We start from the raw sequence: 17,649 nt of genomic DNA on the forward strand, positions 1-17,649 counted from the left end.
ATAATTATCGGTTTAATAACATTAAAAAAAAGTTATGGGGTTATTAAGAAATGCACATGACCAATGATCTCAGTTTTGAATTTACTTTGGACATGTCATAATTTTTTTTTTCATGAAGTTTTGCAGTGATAAATGTTTACCTACAGGTAGATATCAGCTGTGGGGCTGTAAAAATGTCTAGTGTTCTTTTCATGGTGTATATCTGAAAGTTTAAGTTACTTTAAACAAGAATTTGTTGGAGGACCACACTGAGATCTAACATGGACGATCCTAAGACCTCATCACTCGATGGCTTAGATACAGACATCAGATGAGGACCAGCAGTAAGTGACTGTGCGAGAAGTTTTAATGGTCTATTGTTGGTCACATACCTCTCTGCTTATCTTGCAGATCAGCAGGTATCTGTAGTTATTAGTCTGTTTACTTGCACAAAATTTAAATAGCCTCTATGCCAACTGTGGTTCGCACCAACACAACATTACTATTGAGGTGGAACAGGAAAGGTTGCCTGATTATTTCTGCGTATTAAAAAGCTGATAAGCATCACAAATTGCTCTATTATGTCTGACATTAATGATTCAATCTAGATACTTAGCTGGTTGAAAAACACACTACACTAGTGGGATGAAGAACACAAGAATAAAGGGAGCTGTGGGTGTCACTTTGCAAAAAATTACCAAAATGCATTAAAATTTCTCATTCTGGAATACAAGAGCTCTAAGCAATAAACCTCAGCATAGCATCAACCTCAGAATCACATCACACCTCCTACAGTTGCACACAGTGAGTCACTATCTTTATTTTCACACATGTACAAAATTAGGAAAATTAGGTTGTGATAATTTCCACATGTGGGACATACTACAAAAAAGGCTCTGTGTGGTTTAGATGAGGACACTGTTACAATAGAGTTTAAAGGAAGAAAAACATGTGACGCCCACTCACTAGTGGTGAATGTGCAGAACAATTAGATGCTCTGTTAAAACATCGAGACAGCCTGATATTACACTGACTTTGTAGCAGGGAGCTGGCAGGTTAAACACTGGCTCAGTGTTCAGTCTCGCTGTGTTACCTGCACCTCCGCTGGTTGAGCCCTAGAAAAATTCATGGCTGCAGTGCTTATGTGGAAATGGCTCAAGATACCCAACTGCCAATTGAAGAAATAAGCACAAAATGTCACCAGTGCGAAATAAACATGAAAACAGAGCCCTAAAAATCTCAAGACTGGAGAATATCCAGACTGAAGACAGTCTGAATTTCTCCAAAACAATTTGTCTGTACCCTACAGGTGAAATAACTGTACCTTGTCTGCAGCTTTGCCACAAAATAATGGTTTTAGGACTCAATAGGTGAATCATATCTGAGTGGAGATGTTTCGCAGCGGAAATGCTTAACTCACTTTTCAGCCCACTCGAATTTCAAGACTCTCTGTTCCTGCTGGAGTATTTAAAGGTCATACATTAATTAATGAACCTTTACAGTGAGTCACGAAGCAACGAGTACAGAGGAAAGAATATAAAGCAGAGAAAATATAGTAATAATAAATAGATACTGGAATTGTGAGTCAAAACCAGAGTAAAGAGAAAAATGGGGATGTACCTGACCTGCCAGAACATTAAAAGCCATCTTTCTCTTGAGCTGCCAAAACAGCTATGACCCTTTCAGGACCTCTGTGGGTGTCATGCACTATCTGGTACCATGGTACTTGCACCAGATCTTTTGGGTCCTGTGAATGTGGGAAATGGGACTGGCTAATGTCAGATGATTAGATGTTTTTACAGTTTAGTGAGGTGCTGCTGGGGAGGCTAATATCTGTGAGTAGTACGAGTCAAAGTTACATGAATGCCAGGAGCCGATGTTTTCCCAGCAGAACACTGCACTGTTATGAAACCATCAATGTTATTCACCTCATCTGCTCTTAACCATGCCACAAACAGCCATAGTATTAAAACATGTGGCTTTAATGGGTTACCAGGGTGATATATATATATATATAAAGTATCAAAAACGTAAATGTAATTATTGTGCTAACAGAGAGACAAGTGAAAAATGCATGTTGCAATTAAACACTAAACATATCTGACAAAATACGTTATCCTGTAAGTGAGTTTAAAAATATTGTAACAGTAACAAACTTACTTGTAACTTTAATAAATTATATAAAATGAAAGATTCAGATACAAAAATATTTAATGGAGATTTTAAAAATTCCATCCACCTGTTAAACAGCTGCTTCTTTCTTTGCATTAAAAAAAACTTGAATGCTTCCTTTAGTTTCTTGTTTTTCTTAAATAGTCACATATTTTAGAGGGAGGCTATACACTAAGCACAGCCACCACAAAGTAAGACAGAAAAAAGGAAAGTCGGCACAAAAGGAAACAATTGTCTTGTTATAGTAAGCAAATATTTTCACTTGGCAAGGCAATGTAAGGTGACTCATTTATTAACGGTAAAACAGCTGAAAGTTGCCACTTTAAAAGGGTCAAGGCTACAGAAGACAACTACTACCACCACGCTGTGTTCTATATGTTAATTATCTTTCTAATTAAAACTCGTCAAAAATAGTAGAACTTTAGCTGCATCAAACCATAGCTGCTGAGCAGAGCAGCTACCTTGATTAACAACGTATACAAAAGCTATTCATGCACAGAAAACAGCACACCAAAACCAAACCTCTGTTCAACATTCCCACCACACTATCCAATAGTTCAGTCACTGGAGCCAAGTGGATACTTTGTGATATTTTCTTGAGAAAGCCAAGATCATGTTTCCCATTTTATTTTACTTTTCAATTTCATATTAATGAAGATATGACATGAATCGTCCAGTTTTGCTCCCAAAAATTCCTGGATCCAGATCGTGAATCACTCCAAAATCCACCTGCAAACTTTTAAGTAATTTCGCTAACAAATACACAGAGACACTGAATTAGTCACATATACCCCTTGGTGGGTATAAAAATAAAGTTAATATGTGGCTTGCTTTAGACGATAACGATATGATTGGCCCTTGAAACGGTGCAAGGCAGATTTTCTCACAAGATTATTTCTAGTAATAACTGCATAATTAAAAGTTCTTTATTTGGTCCACGAGTGCACTTCAATGAAGGTAAAGAAGCAGTAACTCGGGCCACTAGATTCACTGTAGAGTATTGTAAGTCCCTGATATGAGGTATGAAGTGCAGCATAATGTGGAGACATAACAAAGTGGAGAGACCAAAGCAACAAACACTCGCTTTGAGTCTCGCAGATCCTCTGACACTGCAGAAATAATTGGCACATTGTGAAGGGCAGATATTTATGCCAGTTTAGCGGCAGACTGTCAGAGATGGATGGCGCTCTGCCTGCTGGTGACAGCTTCTGTTAAAGAGATCTCAGAATAGTGACTGCTCAGGTTTTCCCAAACAACAAAGTGCTTGGATAAATCTGAGAGAAAAACAATTCAGTGCTGCGCCTGTGAAGAGAAGGTTTTGACCTCCAAGCTCCTCTGGTGGATTCATCTAAAAAAGATCACTCATGCCTTGCTCATCAAATCATGTTTTTCAATTCATCTCCTGCTACCGTATTCAGCCCTTTGACAACTGCCTTAGTTAGTTATTCAGCTCTCCTCTCTCTTTTATTGAAGTGTTTGAATGAGAAGCCCAAGGCGGGTCATAAACAATGATTCCACAGAAAGAGATCATTACTTTCCACAAAAGTAATGTGGAAGGTTTCTAAAACATTTCCAAGTGTAATCTCAACGTGTCATTTAAATCTCTGTCTGTTTCAGATCAATGCTGGTAGATCAAGGGTAGTCTGCTGCCACAACATGCCCACAAGCATCTCATCCTGTGTAGGATCAGAGTATTGAGCTTTTGCTTGAAAGCGTCCTTGATTCTGGCACTTGAGGCAAATGTCGTCTGTTTTAATAATGTGCATATGTTGTCCCTGAGCATAAACACAATTAAGTCAGTACTTATGAGCATCGAAAAGTTAGAAAACCAGAAGTACTACAATTATATGTGAAAAAGTATTTTTATTTAGGGGTGTTTAAGTATTGTATGTAAATGATTCACAGTGTTTGCAGTTGGTTGTCCAATTTTTGATTAGTGAAAAATATGAATTATTACACACATATAGCAGGTGTTCCAAAACTTTTAATGCACATCTTCAGCTAACACAGCCCAGCTGTTATTAAATTCAGAGTCGGCGCCAGAGCCTAAAAATATGCTTTAAAAGGGTGAAAGGCTCGTCTTACTTTATTGTTTCATTTACAAAAATAAATAAATAAATCTGCAATCACATAATTCTATAAGTCACAAAACAGAGACTTTAAATTAACAACACAGTGGGAAATTTGGATATTCCCAAAGTCCACACATGAATAAATAGCCCCACTACACAATGTGACAGTTGGCGTTGCAGGATCTCCATTTGTTTAGCACTTTTCAAGTGAAATCATCCTTCCAAGCTAGCAGTACAAGCTAATGGATGAGCTCTTTTTAGTAACGATGAAACATGAGCGAGTAGTTTCTGAAGTCTGACTTGCATTCTTAAGGATATCCTCTCCAAAATCATCAGGGCAGAAGTAAATCTCCATCAGTAGGATCAGTGTCCTTACTCAGAGCAGTTAACTGTATCACTGCAGAAACACTAAGTTACTATGAACTGGATAATTAACTTGTTTCTGCAATGCGATCTTCCATTACCAAACAAATATGACTGAATGTCCTGCTCAAGACAGCACAAACTGATCTGGATCCAGAGACACCTGCCAATGTCATTCTCTTTGTACAGTGAACTCTGATAACAGAGCAGTTAAAAGAGCCAACAATGAGTACATTTTATTAGAAATGACCATACTTCAAAGGTTATAGTTGTAATTCATTTGATAAATACATCAAAAAATGAAACACAAACTACTTGCTTTTACTGTATTCAGACTACTTGTGCTTACTGACGTGTATGTCACCTCTGAAAACATATAATAAAGTCTACTTAAAATGAGAATAATTTGTGGCCTTTAAGAAATCCTCATCCTCGGTCTGTAAAAAAGTTGAGTTGTAAGTTTACTTTGTATATTTATGGATAGGCATTATTTTAAATGGCTTTAGGGAATTGAGAATGACTAAACCTGTATGCAAATTTAAATCACAGTAAGAATTAGGATTGGTTTTGTACAGAATACTTCTTCAGTAGTTATAAAATTTCCCTTTATATTTGTCCCCATAGTGTCTCCCTGAAACTATCTTATGAAACCAGATGCTGTTTTTTGGATAGGTAATAACTGCCAATGACTTTAGAGAGCCTCTCTGGCCCAACATGATATCACATGGAGCTAATCTAGATTCACACTCCAAATGTACTACAGCATGTGGGTTTAAATGAGGAAAAAACTGAAAAGACTGTGATTTATGTGGCATAAGTGGGTGGCACAGATGGTCATTAATCATAACTTTATCTAAACAGTCTAAAATTACTTATTATTACAAACAGCTGCTGCAATTGGAAAGTAGTGAAAAGTTTGTGGCAGGTTTTTTTTGCTAATAGAGAGACTGGCAGGCTGCTGATGAAGATCAAGGTGGAGAATAAGCTCAGACTCAGAAGACAATGTGACAGACCAAAAGATCTTTGAGACAAAAAGATAAAAGGGGTGAACAGGTAAAGTCTAACCAACTTGTCTAATTGCCAGTGTCTCTGCTGGCTGGAAATGAAGGGGAAAGAATCAAACTGTGTTGCCTAAGGTGGAAAGTTCCATGCTTAAGAAGAAAAGGGTGACCATGCTCTTGTAAAACGGAGACAGAGATTAAATACTGGATGGCTGAGAAGGACACCGTCAAATGAAAAATTTAAAGTTTCCACCAAACTCTACATGGAGAAACTAAGCAGACCCTTGCTGCTTCTATAGGAATTAAGAGACTGATGCTGCTACTGATTTACTGATCATCAGTAACTGTGACCACCTTTATAAAACTACAAGTTTTGGTACTTTGTTGGACTGGAGCATTCAGTTGTGTTTTAAAGGTCAGAGGAAGCAATCCTTAAAAAAATAGGCATTTTAAATTTAAAGTTAATGACAAAACAATTAGAAAAAGATTCTTCTCTGTAAAAAGAAAGTGGCAGGTTGGAAAAGTAGCATCTGAACAAACTCATAATTTCTGAAACAATGTCCTTTAGACGGACAAGACCAAAGTAGAGATATCCGGCCACACACCAACACCATAGCAACACTTTCATATCAACTGTCAACATGGTTGTGGTGGAAGTATGATGATTTGAGCCAAAGGACCCTGCAGACGTGAACTAGTCTGCATACCAAAGTATTCTGTTATTCAAAAGGGATACCCGTCTGTCTGACAAAACAGGAACTATTTTCTGGGAACTATTTCTGACAGCTGTCAAGCAGTCCCTTAGCTGCATCAATTAATAATAGAGAATTAATAGTGTATCAAAGTACTATATGCTTACATTCTAATCTAATAGCTACACAAATGTAAAATAGTATCAACCTGTATGGGTTAATAGACAAATATATGCTAAATAACTTCAACCTGAAGCCTGTCAACTGAGCACGTAAGCATGAAGTGGGACTGAGAACTGCACACGTACCGCCGTTTACACACACATTAGAAGTAAAATAGACAACCCTGCATGCTCCAAGCATGAATCCTGGGATTATCTGTTTGCACTAATCATTATAAAGCCGCGGTAAATCAATGATGATATTTTTTAAATAACAGCTGCTTGACAAACATTTCAATATTTACTCAGACAATTTCTCAGGTAAAACCAGGTGCAGTGTACAACGACACTAGCTAAACCTGATTAAATTTGTTGTGTTAAAGTACAAGTACATTGTAGATTACAATACACATGAGCATCTTAGACTCCTCGGTGTCTGTGTTCTGGCCTTAAACACTGATGTATTGACAACAGCTGGTAGCTTTCCTCTGAAATATCACCCGTGGCAGCCTCTGATTGGAGAGCCCAATAGGAATATCTGTCCATCTGCAGAGGCTAATCAAATACCAAGATAATGCAAATGACAACAGGGGGTCAAAACTCAAACCTGCAACCCCCTCACAGATTTAATGAGTTTTGTGTTTGTCTCACCTTTTTACACAGCTGCACAGACACAAACAAGTCTGAACTTATACTAGTCAGCCTTTCTCCTCTATGCTCAGATATTAAATTATCTGAACACAGGGACGAATTCATTTATTATTTCTTAACAGGCTGCACGTGAAACATTAAATATAATAGTTTTTTTTCTGTTTTACGTGCATATATCTTACATTTGTTGTATCAGTGTATTCTCTTTTCTTGAGTTAGTTAATTTCAGTATGCGGCTGTTTTAAAAACACATTTTAAATCTGTTTAATTAGTCAACACCTTACACGCCTTTTCCCTCAAGCCAGGAAAACCTTTAGATGGAGTGGAAACAGCTTAATAGTTTACTTTGTTTTTCACAAACACACAGTTGTCAGCTGTAAAGCACCGTGTGATGGATCTGCGTTAAAAGCACTTTAGGAATAAATCTGACTTGACATGACCTCGTGTGACCATTAAACTAATTACACTTGTAAAGCTAAAGAATCCAATACCTCTTTGTCTTTCCCTTATACCAGACTACTTGTGTTTTCTCTGTGAAGAAGACAGCGTTTTATCTACAGTGTAAATTGATGAATGATGTCTGGTTTTGATTGGTCTGCTGTATTAAGTTATGAATGGAGGAATTACCAAGATCATAGTTTATTATTGTTTCATGCATAATTCTCATGATCAGCGCGTATATATTGTCCAGTTTGCACATGCCTGTATTGTTAACCTCTTGGATCTATCCCTGAATAATGCATGAAGGTTAGTTTCCATAATTGTCACTTTTCACACAGAAGGAAATTATCAGCTTCAGATGTATTTCCACTAGTATGCAATTTAGGCGAGGGAGCTCTCTTTATAGTTTCCATATGAAGCAACAAAGAGCATCTCCTTGCTACCAGTAAATCTACCGGACTATTAACTCCACTATTCTTACACTATTCTTACACTATTCTTTTGACTGTCAGATTTAAAATTGATTCATATCTGATCCTGCTGCATAAGACAGTTGCCCACTGTGCCCACTGGTCAGGTAAGGAAAAAAAAAAAGATGTGTCCTATCGCGATGTTTGTCCCTATGCAAAAAGAACCATCAAAAGCTGTTGTTGCTAAGAAAGCTGAGGTGATGTTTTAGTGTCGAACAGTCTGTATTTAATTATTTTTATTTAATGTTTTTTATATTAATTGAGTTGATTTAATTTTTTTGCAAAGATTTGTTGGCTTGACAACCTCAGCACGACTAACAAAAAAGCGGCTGGAATAAACTGTTAAACCATTAGTCATGTGAATGTGCCAGTGTTCATCACATTAGGGCCACTCAGAGAGCTTGCTGGTATTTTTATATTTGACATCATTTGTCCCCACAGTAGTGTTCTCACAGATATTAAGGTAAAACTACTACACACACACACACTTTTAAATAAGAACTGGTGGATTTTTAGGGTTTTTACAGCTCATTGCAGCTTTTATAATGATGATATTTAACCTTTGTTTCATAAGCATTGTTGCTTAACAATTTATGGTGTGCTGACTACAATGTAAATACAACCAATAAAGTCTATCCCATAAAACTAACTTGGCCATAAATGTAAAATAACTTAAACAAAAGGTACAAATGATATTAAAGGGGAGTTATATCAGAGTTGACGCCAATTAGACACATTTTTCAGCTTCTGAAATATCAACTCTTTGATATCCAAGATTTCAAAGCAACATTAGACAACTTTCACATCTCTGCAGACACTAAATCACCTGTGATCAAAACTGGAGCTACAACTGTCCAAAAGAGAAAAAAAAAGAAGCACAAAGATAATAATTTAATATAGTATGGCAATCAGTCTGGAAAATAATGGCTGCATATACTCCATAAAGCACACCATGGTGACAAAGGGAAGAGAAGCTATCAAGATGAATTTAACTAACAGGATTATGATAGGCTGTTAAAGACAAAAGGGTTGAAAAAAATCCAGTTTTACAGGTGATCTTTGAAGTTTTTGTAAGATAGTTACTTTATTTTAATGATCCTATAGTTTGCATGCATGAGGGATTTTTCTGACTTGACATGTTTCAACTGTTCTAATTACATCTGTAAGGCTGAATACCTACTATCAAGTGTTTTCTATACATTCAAAGTAATTCTGTCTTACAGTGTACATTTGTAGAATTGCCACCCCAGGATTGTATGCCTCTGTCAACTGAAGGCAAAGTTTACATCCTACCATTCCTGCATTTTGGTGTTGAATAATAGCAAGAAAAGTATTTTTTCAGAAGTTCCTGAGAGATCACATTCAGAAGAACAGAAAGGACTTACAGTAAGCTCAGTCTTTAAACTTGAAAATCAACTCAGTTCATCCTTCAGTTGCAAGTTTCTCAATATCCGGCCTGCAGGCATGTGACAACACTTTGTAACTTCCCATATGGAAAAGATATATATAAATCTTATAAAGTTTGTATCTGTCTTGTGTGAAACTTGTATGAAAAGCATACAAGAATGAAAACAGATATAAGATCCCTTGAAAAATTATATAATGAAACTTGTATGTTTTGGATACTTACTAAAACAATATATGAAAGTAATGAGAAAGTGGCCACTTTCATGAGTAAATCATATAAGTTTTTACTATTTCTTTTCCATATGAGTTGTAACAAGACCAAGACAAAAAGCACAAGGAACAAGTAGATCCATAGGTTCAAGTTCCATTTTTTTTCTTGCAGTCTGTGGTGTCAATAAAATAATATTTGCAGGACAATGGGATGGATGGATAATTGCCAATGAGGGAAAATGCTACCTGCTGCCATACTGGATGCTAGTGCAAAGGAATAAAAACCTATTAAAACAAATGAATGACTCCCTCCATTGTAATGGCTGTATAGACCCTACATAATAGGCGGACATAAAACAAGAGGTTACTCTGAAGCCTCAGCTTGGCGTTTTCCCCATTTCCATCATTTTGTTTTCATACCAGACATGACAAGCAGGGAGTAGACCTGCCTGAGAATTCGAGAGATTTGCAGCACTTAGAATGCCATAATAGGACCATGACTGACAAAATAAGCATCATGTTAGATTTAATAACACTTGTAAATAGCCACCGAGCCCATAAACCTATTAGGAAAGTGTTTCCTGACGTCAGAATAGAAAAGGTAACAAATAGCTGAGTTCCAGCAAAACTTTACAGGTAAAAGCCACCAGTCTAAACTAGACAAGTTTTACAAACAGAAAGAGCATCTTCTTTTTAATATATTTAAAAAAAAAAAAAATCTTCTCTAGTTGTAAAAACAGGTTTGGTTATATAGAAGTGACACTTAGCAAAGATGCAGGTTTAAGGCTATTCTTTGTGGTCTTTGACTAAATAAATAGACCATTAATATGCTGAAATCACTGATATCAATAGAATGACATTTGTGTATTTGCCACACCTTAAGTGCCAATGAAAATTGACAATCATGCATTTTAAAGTTCCCTTGTGAATTTTAATTGGGTGTCCCCTTATGTGTGAAATGGATGTGTATTTGTTTTAGAAATAGAGGTTTGTGTTTGTGGAATGAAGGCTTTGTGAGCTGACACCTCACATTAGCCTCAGGCTCATAGAGGCAGCCAGTTCAGGAAAAATAGACAGTCAGCTTCTATTTGCTCACTTAACTGGTATCTAAATAAAGGGGACAATCTCATGGGAAAAGCAGAACAGGTCAAGAATGCAGTCTTCAGATATCCAAGACAGACAACAGCATGTTTAGTAAAGTCTGTCTTTTCCTGTCTTTCTCTTTCGTAATGTAGTAGTGCAACCTTGTCTGCCTGTCAGCTGACATCCCTTTGAACTCACTCCAAAAGGGTCTGCTATATCTAACTCATAGCACCATTTTGCCCGCGGTAGAGCTTCAAAGGCTTCAAAGCATAGGAGTGACTTCTGACCTCACCAAGTATGATCCTCTGATGCGTGACAGGCGGGGCGGAGGAAGTGTCGTACTGTAGGGATTGCATCTAAACGCACCGGGTCTGGCAGGTGACGGTGTGGGACAGTTTGTGCGTGATGTGTGACCGGATTGCAAAGTTGAAGCGTGTGTTGTTTGGGAACTCTAATTACCCACAGGAAAATACAACACACTAACAACTGGTCATAGACCCCAAAGACAGATTTTGACATTTCTAAGAAGGTCAACGTTAATTAGAGTGTGTGATTCCATTCACGAAGAGGAATTAGAAGAGTTTGTTTAGACTGCAAAAGCTTCCAAATACGAATACGATGATTATCAGTGTCCTCAAGTTACATGCTGACAGTTGACAGTTACCTTATCAATTAATAAAGGTATTAAAAAAAAAACCTGGTGATGTGGATAATGGTTTTAGATGTTTTCCCCTCATCAAATTTCAGGATCAAAAATTATGTTTTACATTTACATAATTGCAAATGTAATGTATTTGGTTTACGTAGTGTTTTATAGAACAAAGATTTATTTTAAGATTTTCCCTTATGCTTGTGATTATAGAATAAACAGCAACTAATTTATTCATAAATACATTACAGCTGCACTTATTACTTTCATAACCGATTAATCTACCATTTCTTCTAAGATTAATCAACTATTTATTATGCAAATGTCTCAAAATGATGAAAAATGACTACACCCGAGGTGAAATTTATCTCTTCAGAAAAAAGTGCAAGTAGAAAAGGCATGTTTGTCACTTCTGGAACTAATAATTAATCAGTTAATTAAATTATTCTTGTCAGCACTAATAGAAATTATGATTGGTTTGAACCCTAGTGTATCAAGGCAGACGCAGATGCAATATGAGGAACAAAAATGGCATGATAGTGGATGAAAGGGTAAAAGAACAACTCTCCCTGCTTTCAAGCCAAGAGACAGAGAGTAAAGATAGTATCACCATTACTCCTCTTCCTTCATCGCAGCATCACAGGATATAAACTATTAAGAGCTGACAGGATAAATTATTAAGGGCTCCATTTGCATGGCTCCATTTTCCCCCTGAATAAAAAAGAAAAAGAAAAAAGCAGACACTGACATCATGACTTATACATACAAGTTTTGCGCGCAGAGTCCTCAACAAAGAGCGAAGAGATGTCCTCGTCCACGCCGGCCTCATTTTTGGCGATGCAGGTATAGGCGCCGGTGTCCTCAAAGTGTACGTTGCTGATGTGAACCTCGCTTCCATTAGCTGCGAGGGACAACAGAACAGGAGGGAAAGACAAAAATAAAAAGACAATTTTCCTTCAGGAAAGAGATAAAAGGTGACTTCAATGTTACCATCCTCTGCTACCATTATATAACAGTTATGTGTTTGGAAGAAGGGTGAAAGGTTTGTTTCGGGGAGATTTCAAAAAGGTGGGAGTTCAAAGTTAGAATGTGGCACATGCTGTGTTTCTGTGAGATCTGGGACAGTTTTCCGCTCTGTAGTTTTTGAAAGCAACTTGAGGGGAAAAGCAATCTTCACTATTTATTCTGAGAATCAAGTGACACTTGATAACTTTACTTCTGAGCGTTCGATATAGAATTTGGACAAAAGACTTTGACGTTGTGCATCTTTTGGTGACATCAATCTAACAATGCCTCCGGTTCAAACAAACAGCTTTACAGTAAAATTAGTCACAAGAACCAACCAAGCAGCCACTGAACTAACAGGACAAATGTGTGAGAATATCAGAAAAACATGTGATCATCTATGTCACCCAGTCCTCTTTGATACATGAAGTGATGGCAACCATGGTCAGATATTAGCATAAAAAGTGTGAGAGTGGTGGTAAAAACAATTACAGAAAAAGTAAATACACAGGTGCACTTGCAGTAAACTCATTACTCCTGTTTACCTTGCAGAGTGAGCTGTTTGGACAGCTTGGTTGTGATGTCCATGCCATTCTTGAGCCAGGACAGCTGGGGGCTGGGGATGCCCTCTGCATGGCAGCGGAGGCTGGCAGTGACACCCGGCTCCCTGGCTTGGCTCTCTGGATAAACTCGGATGACAGGAGGAACTGAAAGATGGTGTAAGAGAAAAGAGACAGACAGCATACAGAAATGAATTAATGCTTCTGCATCCCTTACTGCTGTTTACATTAGAATCAGTTGAGGAGCTGAATAACCTTATTGAACAAGACGTTTTCAAGAAGACAACAAGTTCTGAACTTATGGCTCAGAATTAGCATAAACTATCAATAGGATTGAGTGCATTTGCAGCATTACCGAATGCCTTTAGATAAGGTTAATGTGCTCCACAAAGCCAAACAAATCAGATAAATAAGGGAGGGAACCTCTGTTCACTTGGTAGCTATTGATTTTCTGTAACCTCCTTTCAGGAAGGAGATGAGGGGATAAAAGAAGAGAAAACAAAATGTGTACAGAAATAAAAAATAAATAAATAAAAAAAGGTAAAAGCTAAATGTCGCTCTCTTCTGCAAACTGTTCCAAAAGCTGACTTGGCACATTTCTGCACACAGTGCTACTGTCATGCTGCCGTTTCACTTGTTTACCCTACCCTGAAGCAAAGACAAACAAAAATATCTCTCCGACATATTGTACTTCCAAGAACCATAAATTAACATAAATCTATAAAACACACAAATATATTAATAATATGCATTTATGCATTGGCTGAGAATTATGTCACAAATTTTGCTCTACACCCGGGGGCCAACTTGTTAGAGCCCTGCTCCACAAAACATGGAAAATATCAGAAGAATGAATTTGAATAATCCTTTATAGACGGAAGACTTCTCTGAATAGCATAACAATGATAAATCCTTTCAGAGGCATAGCAGTATGTCTGAGGAGACTCTTTCACTGGAATGGTGACTCAAACTTGGACAGTGACAATGAACTGTTTACAGAGCATCCATAAAAATACAGCATGATTCATTCCACAACAGCCTGTCACATATAAGGATGACAACCTGGCAGCAGTTAAAGTAGAGACATCAAATCTCTCCATCTTGCCATCTTGTTTTGAGTGATCCTTTTTGAGCCTCTGTGGCCCAAATCAGCACCTCCTTTTTTCCCCTCTCTTTTCTGAAACAGACTTCAGAGATGTGAGCGGAGGATGGAAGCAAGACTCTTGGCAGAAGCAGAGAAGGCAGACGTGCTGTAGAGACCATTTCCTGTGGGCACTGGGTTAGAGGAAGTCTTTACTCAGCCAGGTGAGTGAAAGGACTGAAGATTACTGCCATGGCCATCTGGTAACCACAGCACTCCCGGGCTTTGGAGCTCCCGTCAACCCAACTGCCAACACACTGTCCACAGTGGGCCACAAAGGTTCTTATGGCACTCAGGTTACCTTACCAATCACAGCCACACAGACACACCACTTATGCCAATGCCTCTTAGCAGTTATAATGCTGATTGCATAGAACTCTGGGAGACAATTATTTTGTACAATCATTTGAATAAAGTTTATTACTCAGGCTTAATATCCTCACAGATGCGCACACAATCCCCCAAAAGATCTGTTTCTTTCTTTTGTGTGTGTGTGTGTGTGTGTGTGTGTGTGAGAGAGAAAGAGTTGGGGTGGGGTGAAGAGCATAAGTTTTACAATCCTCCTTGCTTATCTGTTTTTGTGCCATATGCTTACTGTAAATCACTCTGTGAGTGCCTTGTTTGGTGAAACAACTTTTTTACTCGGTAAATACAAGCTGTTTAAAAAGGAAGCTCAAATCTACACCTGTGTCCTTATATCAATCATCCTGAATACACCAACCATAAAAATCATTTTTTAAATATCACATTTTATGTGACTTTTATGTCAATTAGCACGTTACGATTGGAGTCTCACTACTACACCTCTAAAAAGCATAACAATCATATGTGATTCATATTTGGTCAGTGCTCTGGTTTATCTGACTGACGTAGGACAGTTTTCCAATTTCATTGTACTACTATACTATGTATGACTGTGCAATGACAATAAAGAGTTATCTTATCTTATCTTATCTCTTTTTGCAGCCATAAACTGTTCCTATAACTCCTGCTACATTCCAATTGCACCCTGAAAGTCCTGTTCTGACCATGTGCAGTTTTACCATGAACCTCAAAACTTGAACAAAGCACAAACATGTAAAATAGTCAGATGTCTATTCATATTAATGTACAGAATTCACCTGCTTGCTGCTACTACTGCACATTCACCCAGTGTATATACTATATGTATGTATATATATATATATATATATATATATAATGTTCTTCCTCTACACCCCCCCCCCCAATTTTTGCACATGTCGAGGAGCGTGTCAGGCTACATTTCACTGTGTGTTATACTTGTATAACTATGCATGTGACAAATAAAGAACCTTGAACTTGAACATCAGATTTTGTATGAAACTGACCCCATTTTTAAAATCGTCCGTGGAGACGAGTCAGCTGCAGAAAGCGTGACCATGAACATGGTTGTTATTTGTTTTCAATGTTCACAGGGCTGTTCAACGTAACTATGTACCCCACAATCAAACAGTCAATGGCAAGCTCTACGGTAATGTCCAGAAGTGCAGGAAAACAAGCTTAACTGTGACACAAACCATCATCTCAATGTGGAGCTACACCTGCAACATGTGCATGTGATGCACCTGGCAAGGAGCAAGAACGAGATATCCAAAAAGCAATCCAAACAGCAGAGAGTTTGTTTTTATATATATATATATATTTATTAGGGGTGCAACGATACTTGTTTCGATATTGAACCTTTCGATACAGTGCTTTCGGTTCAGTACGCATATGTATCGAACAATACAAAATTTTTAATTTATTTTATCAACTTTTCTTCTGACGATGCTGTCTGTGTTGAGAGTTCAGTGGATCTGCGTTCGACTACTCCGCCTAGGCTGCACTGTCGAGCGCAGATCCACTGAGCGCAGTGCAAGCTAGCAAGACAGAAGCTAAGCTCGTTGCAACATGGCAAATTGAACCTCCCCCACCCTCATTCAGATCTGGCCTTTGGAACTATTTTGGTCTTCATGTGAAGTATGATCCTGAAGGCAAGCGCATCATGGACAAAAGTAAAACAGTATGTCGGATGCAATGCTCAATTACATGGTGGGAACTATTGCGTTAGCGCAGTTTGCTCGTTAACGTGTTGACGCCGTCCAGCCCCATGCACGGGGCGATCCGCGGTAGCTCGTTAACGGAGATTTGCCGTGTTGTGGCGTTAACGTCATTTCAGGTTAACGCTGACAGCACTAGTGGGAACACAATGAATATGACTGCATATTTACTCCGACATCATCCTAGTGCAAAGACAAGCAGACAAAAACAACAAGCACACATGCTACAAACTTTACCCGAGTCATTTAGACCAACGGGCCCCAACCCCCGATGTTTAATATGCTGCTGAGAATATAGCCCAGAAGAAGCGTATAGTATAGCTTTTATTTTGGAAAGAGACATTTCTCTGTAATAAACTCTCTTTTCCAAAGATGAGTGATTTCTCGATCAGATAGATTTATTATTTTATCCCTTTGTTGTTTCAGCAACATTAAATTTAAAAACTGTACGTTTGAGTTCAAATGTATATTTATAATCCCATCTAGCATCAATGTAGAATTTAAGAGTCCAGCTTTGTAATACTTTGTAAAGTGTGTACAAACACACCTGCAGTGAGATTATAATTGACATTTTGAAATACCAAGTCATGTCTGGCATCATATTAGGTTTCAGAAGTTTTCAACCTTTATCTTTCTGAGTTATATAAATAAGTTATTAAAATTCTTTTGATAAATTAATAAATAATTTTAAAATAATCATATGAAGGGGGAATGCATTGCATAGCTAATACATCAAGCACACGAGAAGGATCTAATTAACCAGGTTTCTTTATGTACAGTGCTAATGTCATTGTCATATCATTGTCATTGCGAGTGTAAATTTAATCACTGTGAAGTATGAAATGATGATTTGAATAAATAGAATGGATTTTAGTATTGGAAAATGCAAATGAAGCCACTGTATTTCCTCACAGTGCTCTTGCTGTGTTTCTGACTGTTAACCTGAATTCATTGTAGTTAAATTATAAGATGTTAAATTTCTTTATAGATTTTTCTACTGGTGCATATTAGACTGAGTGGCGGGATGTATTTTTTGTGTGGAGGTGTTAAAGAAAGAGGGTCGTGACAAAAATGGCATGTTCCTGGCCCACAACAACAACCCATTAATCAACAGCTGTATAGCGCAAGCATGGATCAGCCAGGTTCCCCTGAGTATCCCATCATTAAAAACCTCTCAGGCAGTCTGACAAAGCTGTGTTAATTAGTGTGTTGGAATTAAAAGAAGAAAAAAAGGATCATCAAGGCTTTTAAAAACCTAAGAAAATAACAGCTAACAGGGCTGTGGAAGGGGGCAGGTATGGATGTCTGAGGTAGGGCTGGGCAAAACGATTATTTTCCTAATCGATGAATCTAGCGATTAATTTTTCGATGCATCGATTAATCTAACGATTCATTTTTCAATCCGATTCGATTTCGATTCGATTCGATTAATGATTTTCTCCCCCATTATTTGACTTGTATAGCAATTTCACATTTACTAATTTATGTATATAAATGAAAAACACAAATTTATTCATTTGAAGACCTTTTAA

The 17,649-nt window shown here is 37.6% G+C and overlaps 1 protein-coding gene across 2 annotated transcripts in view; it reads right to left on the reverse strand.

The window, feature by feature from the left end:
- Window positions 1–17,649, reverse strand: part of fstl5 (follistatin-like 5) — a 214,931-nt gene that overhangs the window by 40,406 nt on the left and 156,876 nt on the right. For both annotated transcript variants that reach the window (XM_082506093.1, XM_082506094.1), the window contains exons 9-10: window positions 12,902–13,063; window positions 12,118–12,252 (exon numbers count right to left, since the gene is read on the reverse strand). In XM_082506093.1, the coding sequence (XP_082362219.1) occupies window positions 12,118–12,252; window positions 12,902–13,063 (297 nt within the window). The remainder of the gene's footprint in view (window positions 1–12,117; window positions 12,253–12,901; window positions 13,064–17,649) is intronic.

Source organism: Aulonocara stuartgranti (genome assembly GCF_965226115.1).
Source record: "Aulonocara stuartgranti genome assembly, chromosome: 2".
NCBI classification, from domain to species: Eukaryota; Metazoa; Chordata; class Actinopteri; order Cichliformes; family Cichlidae; genus Aulonocara; species Aulonocara stuartgranti.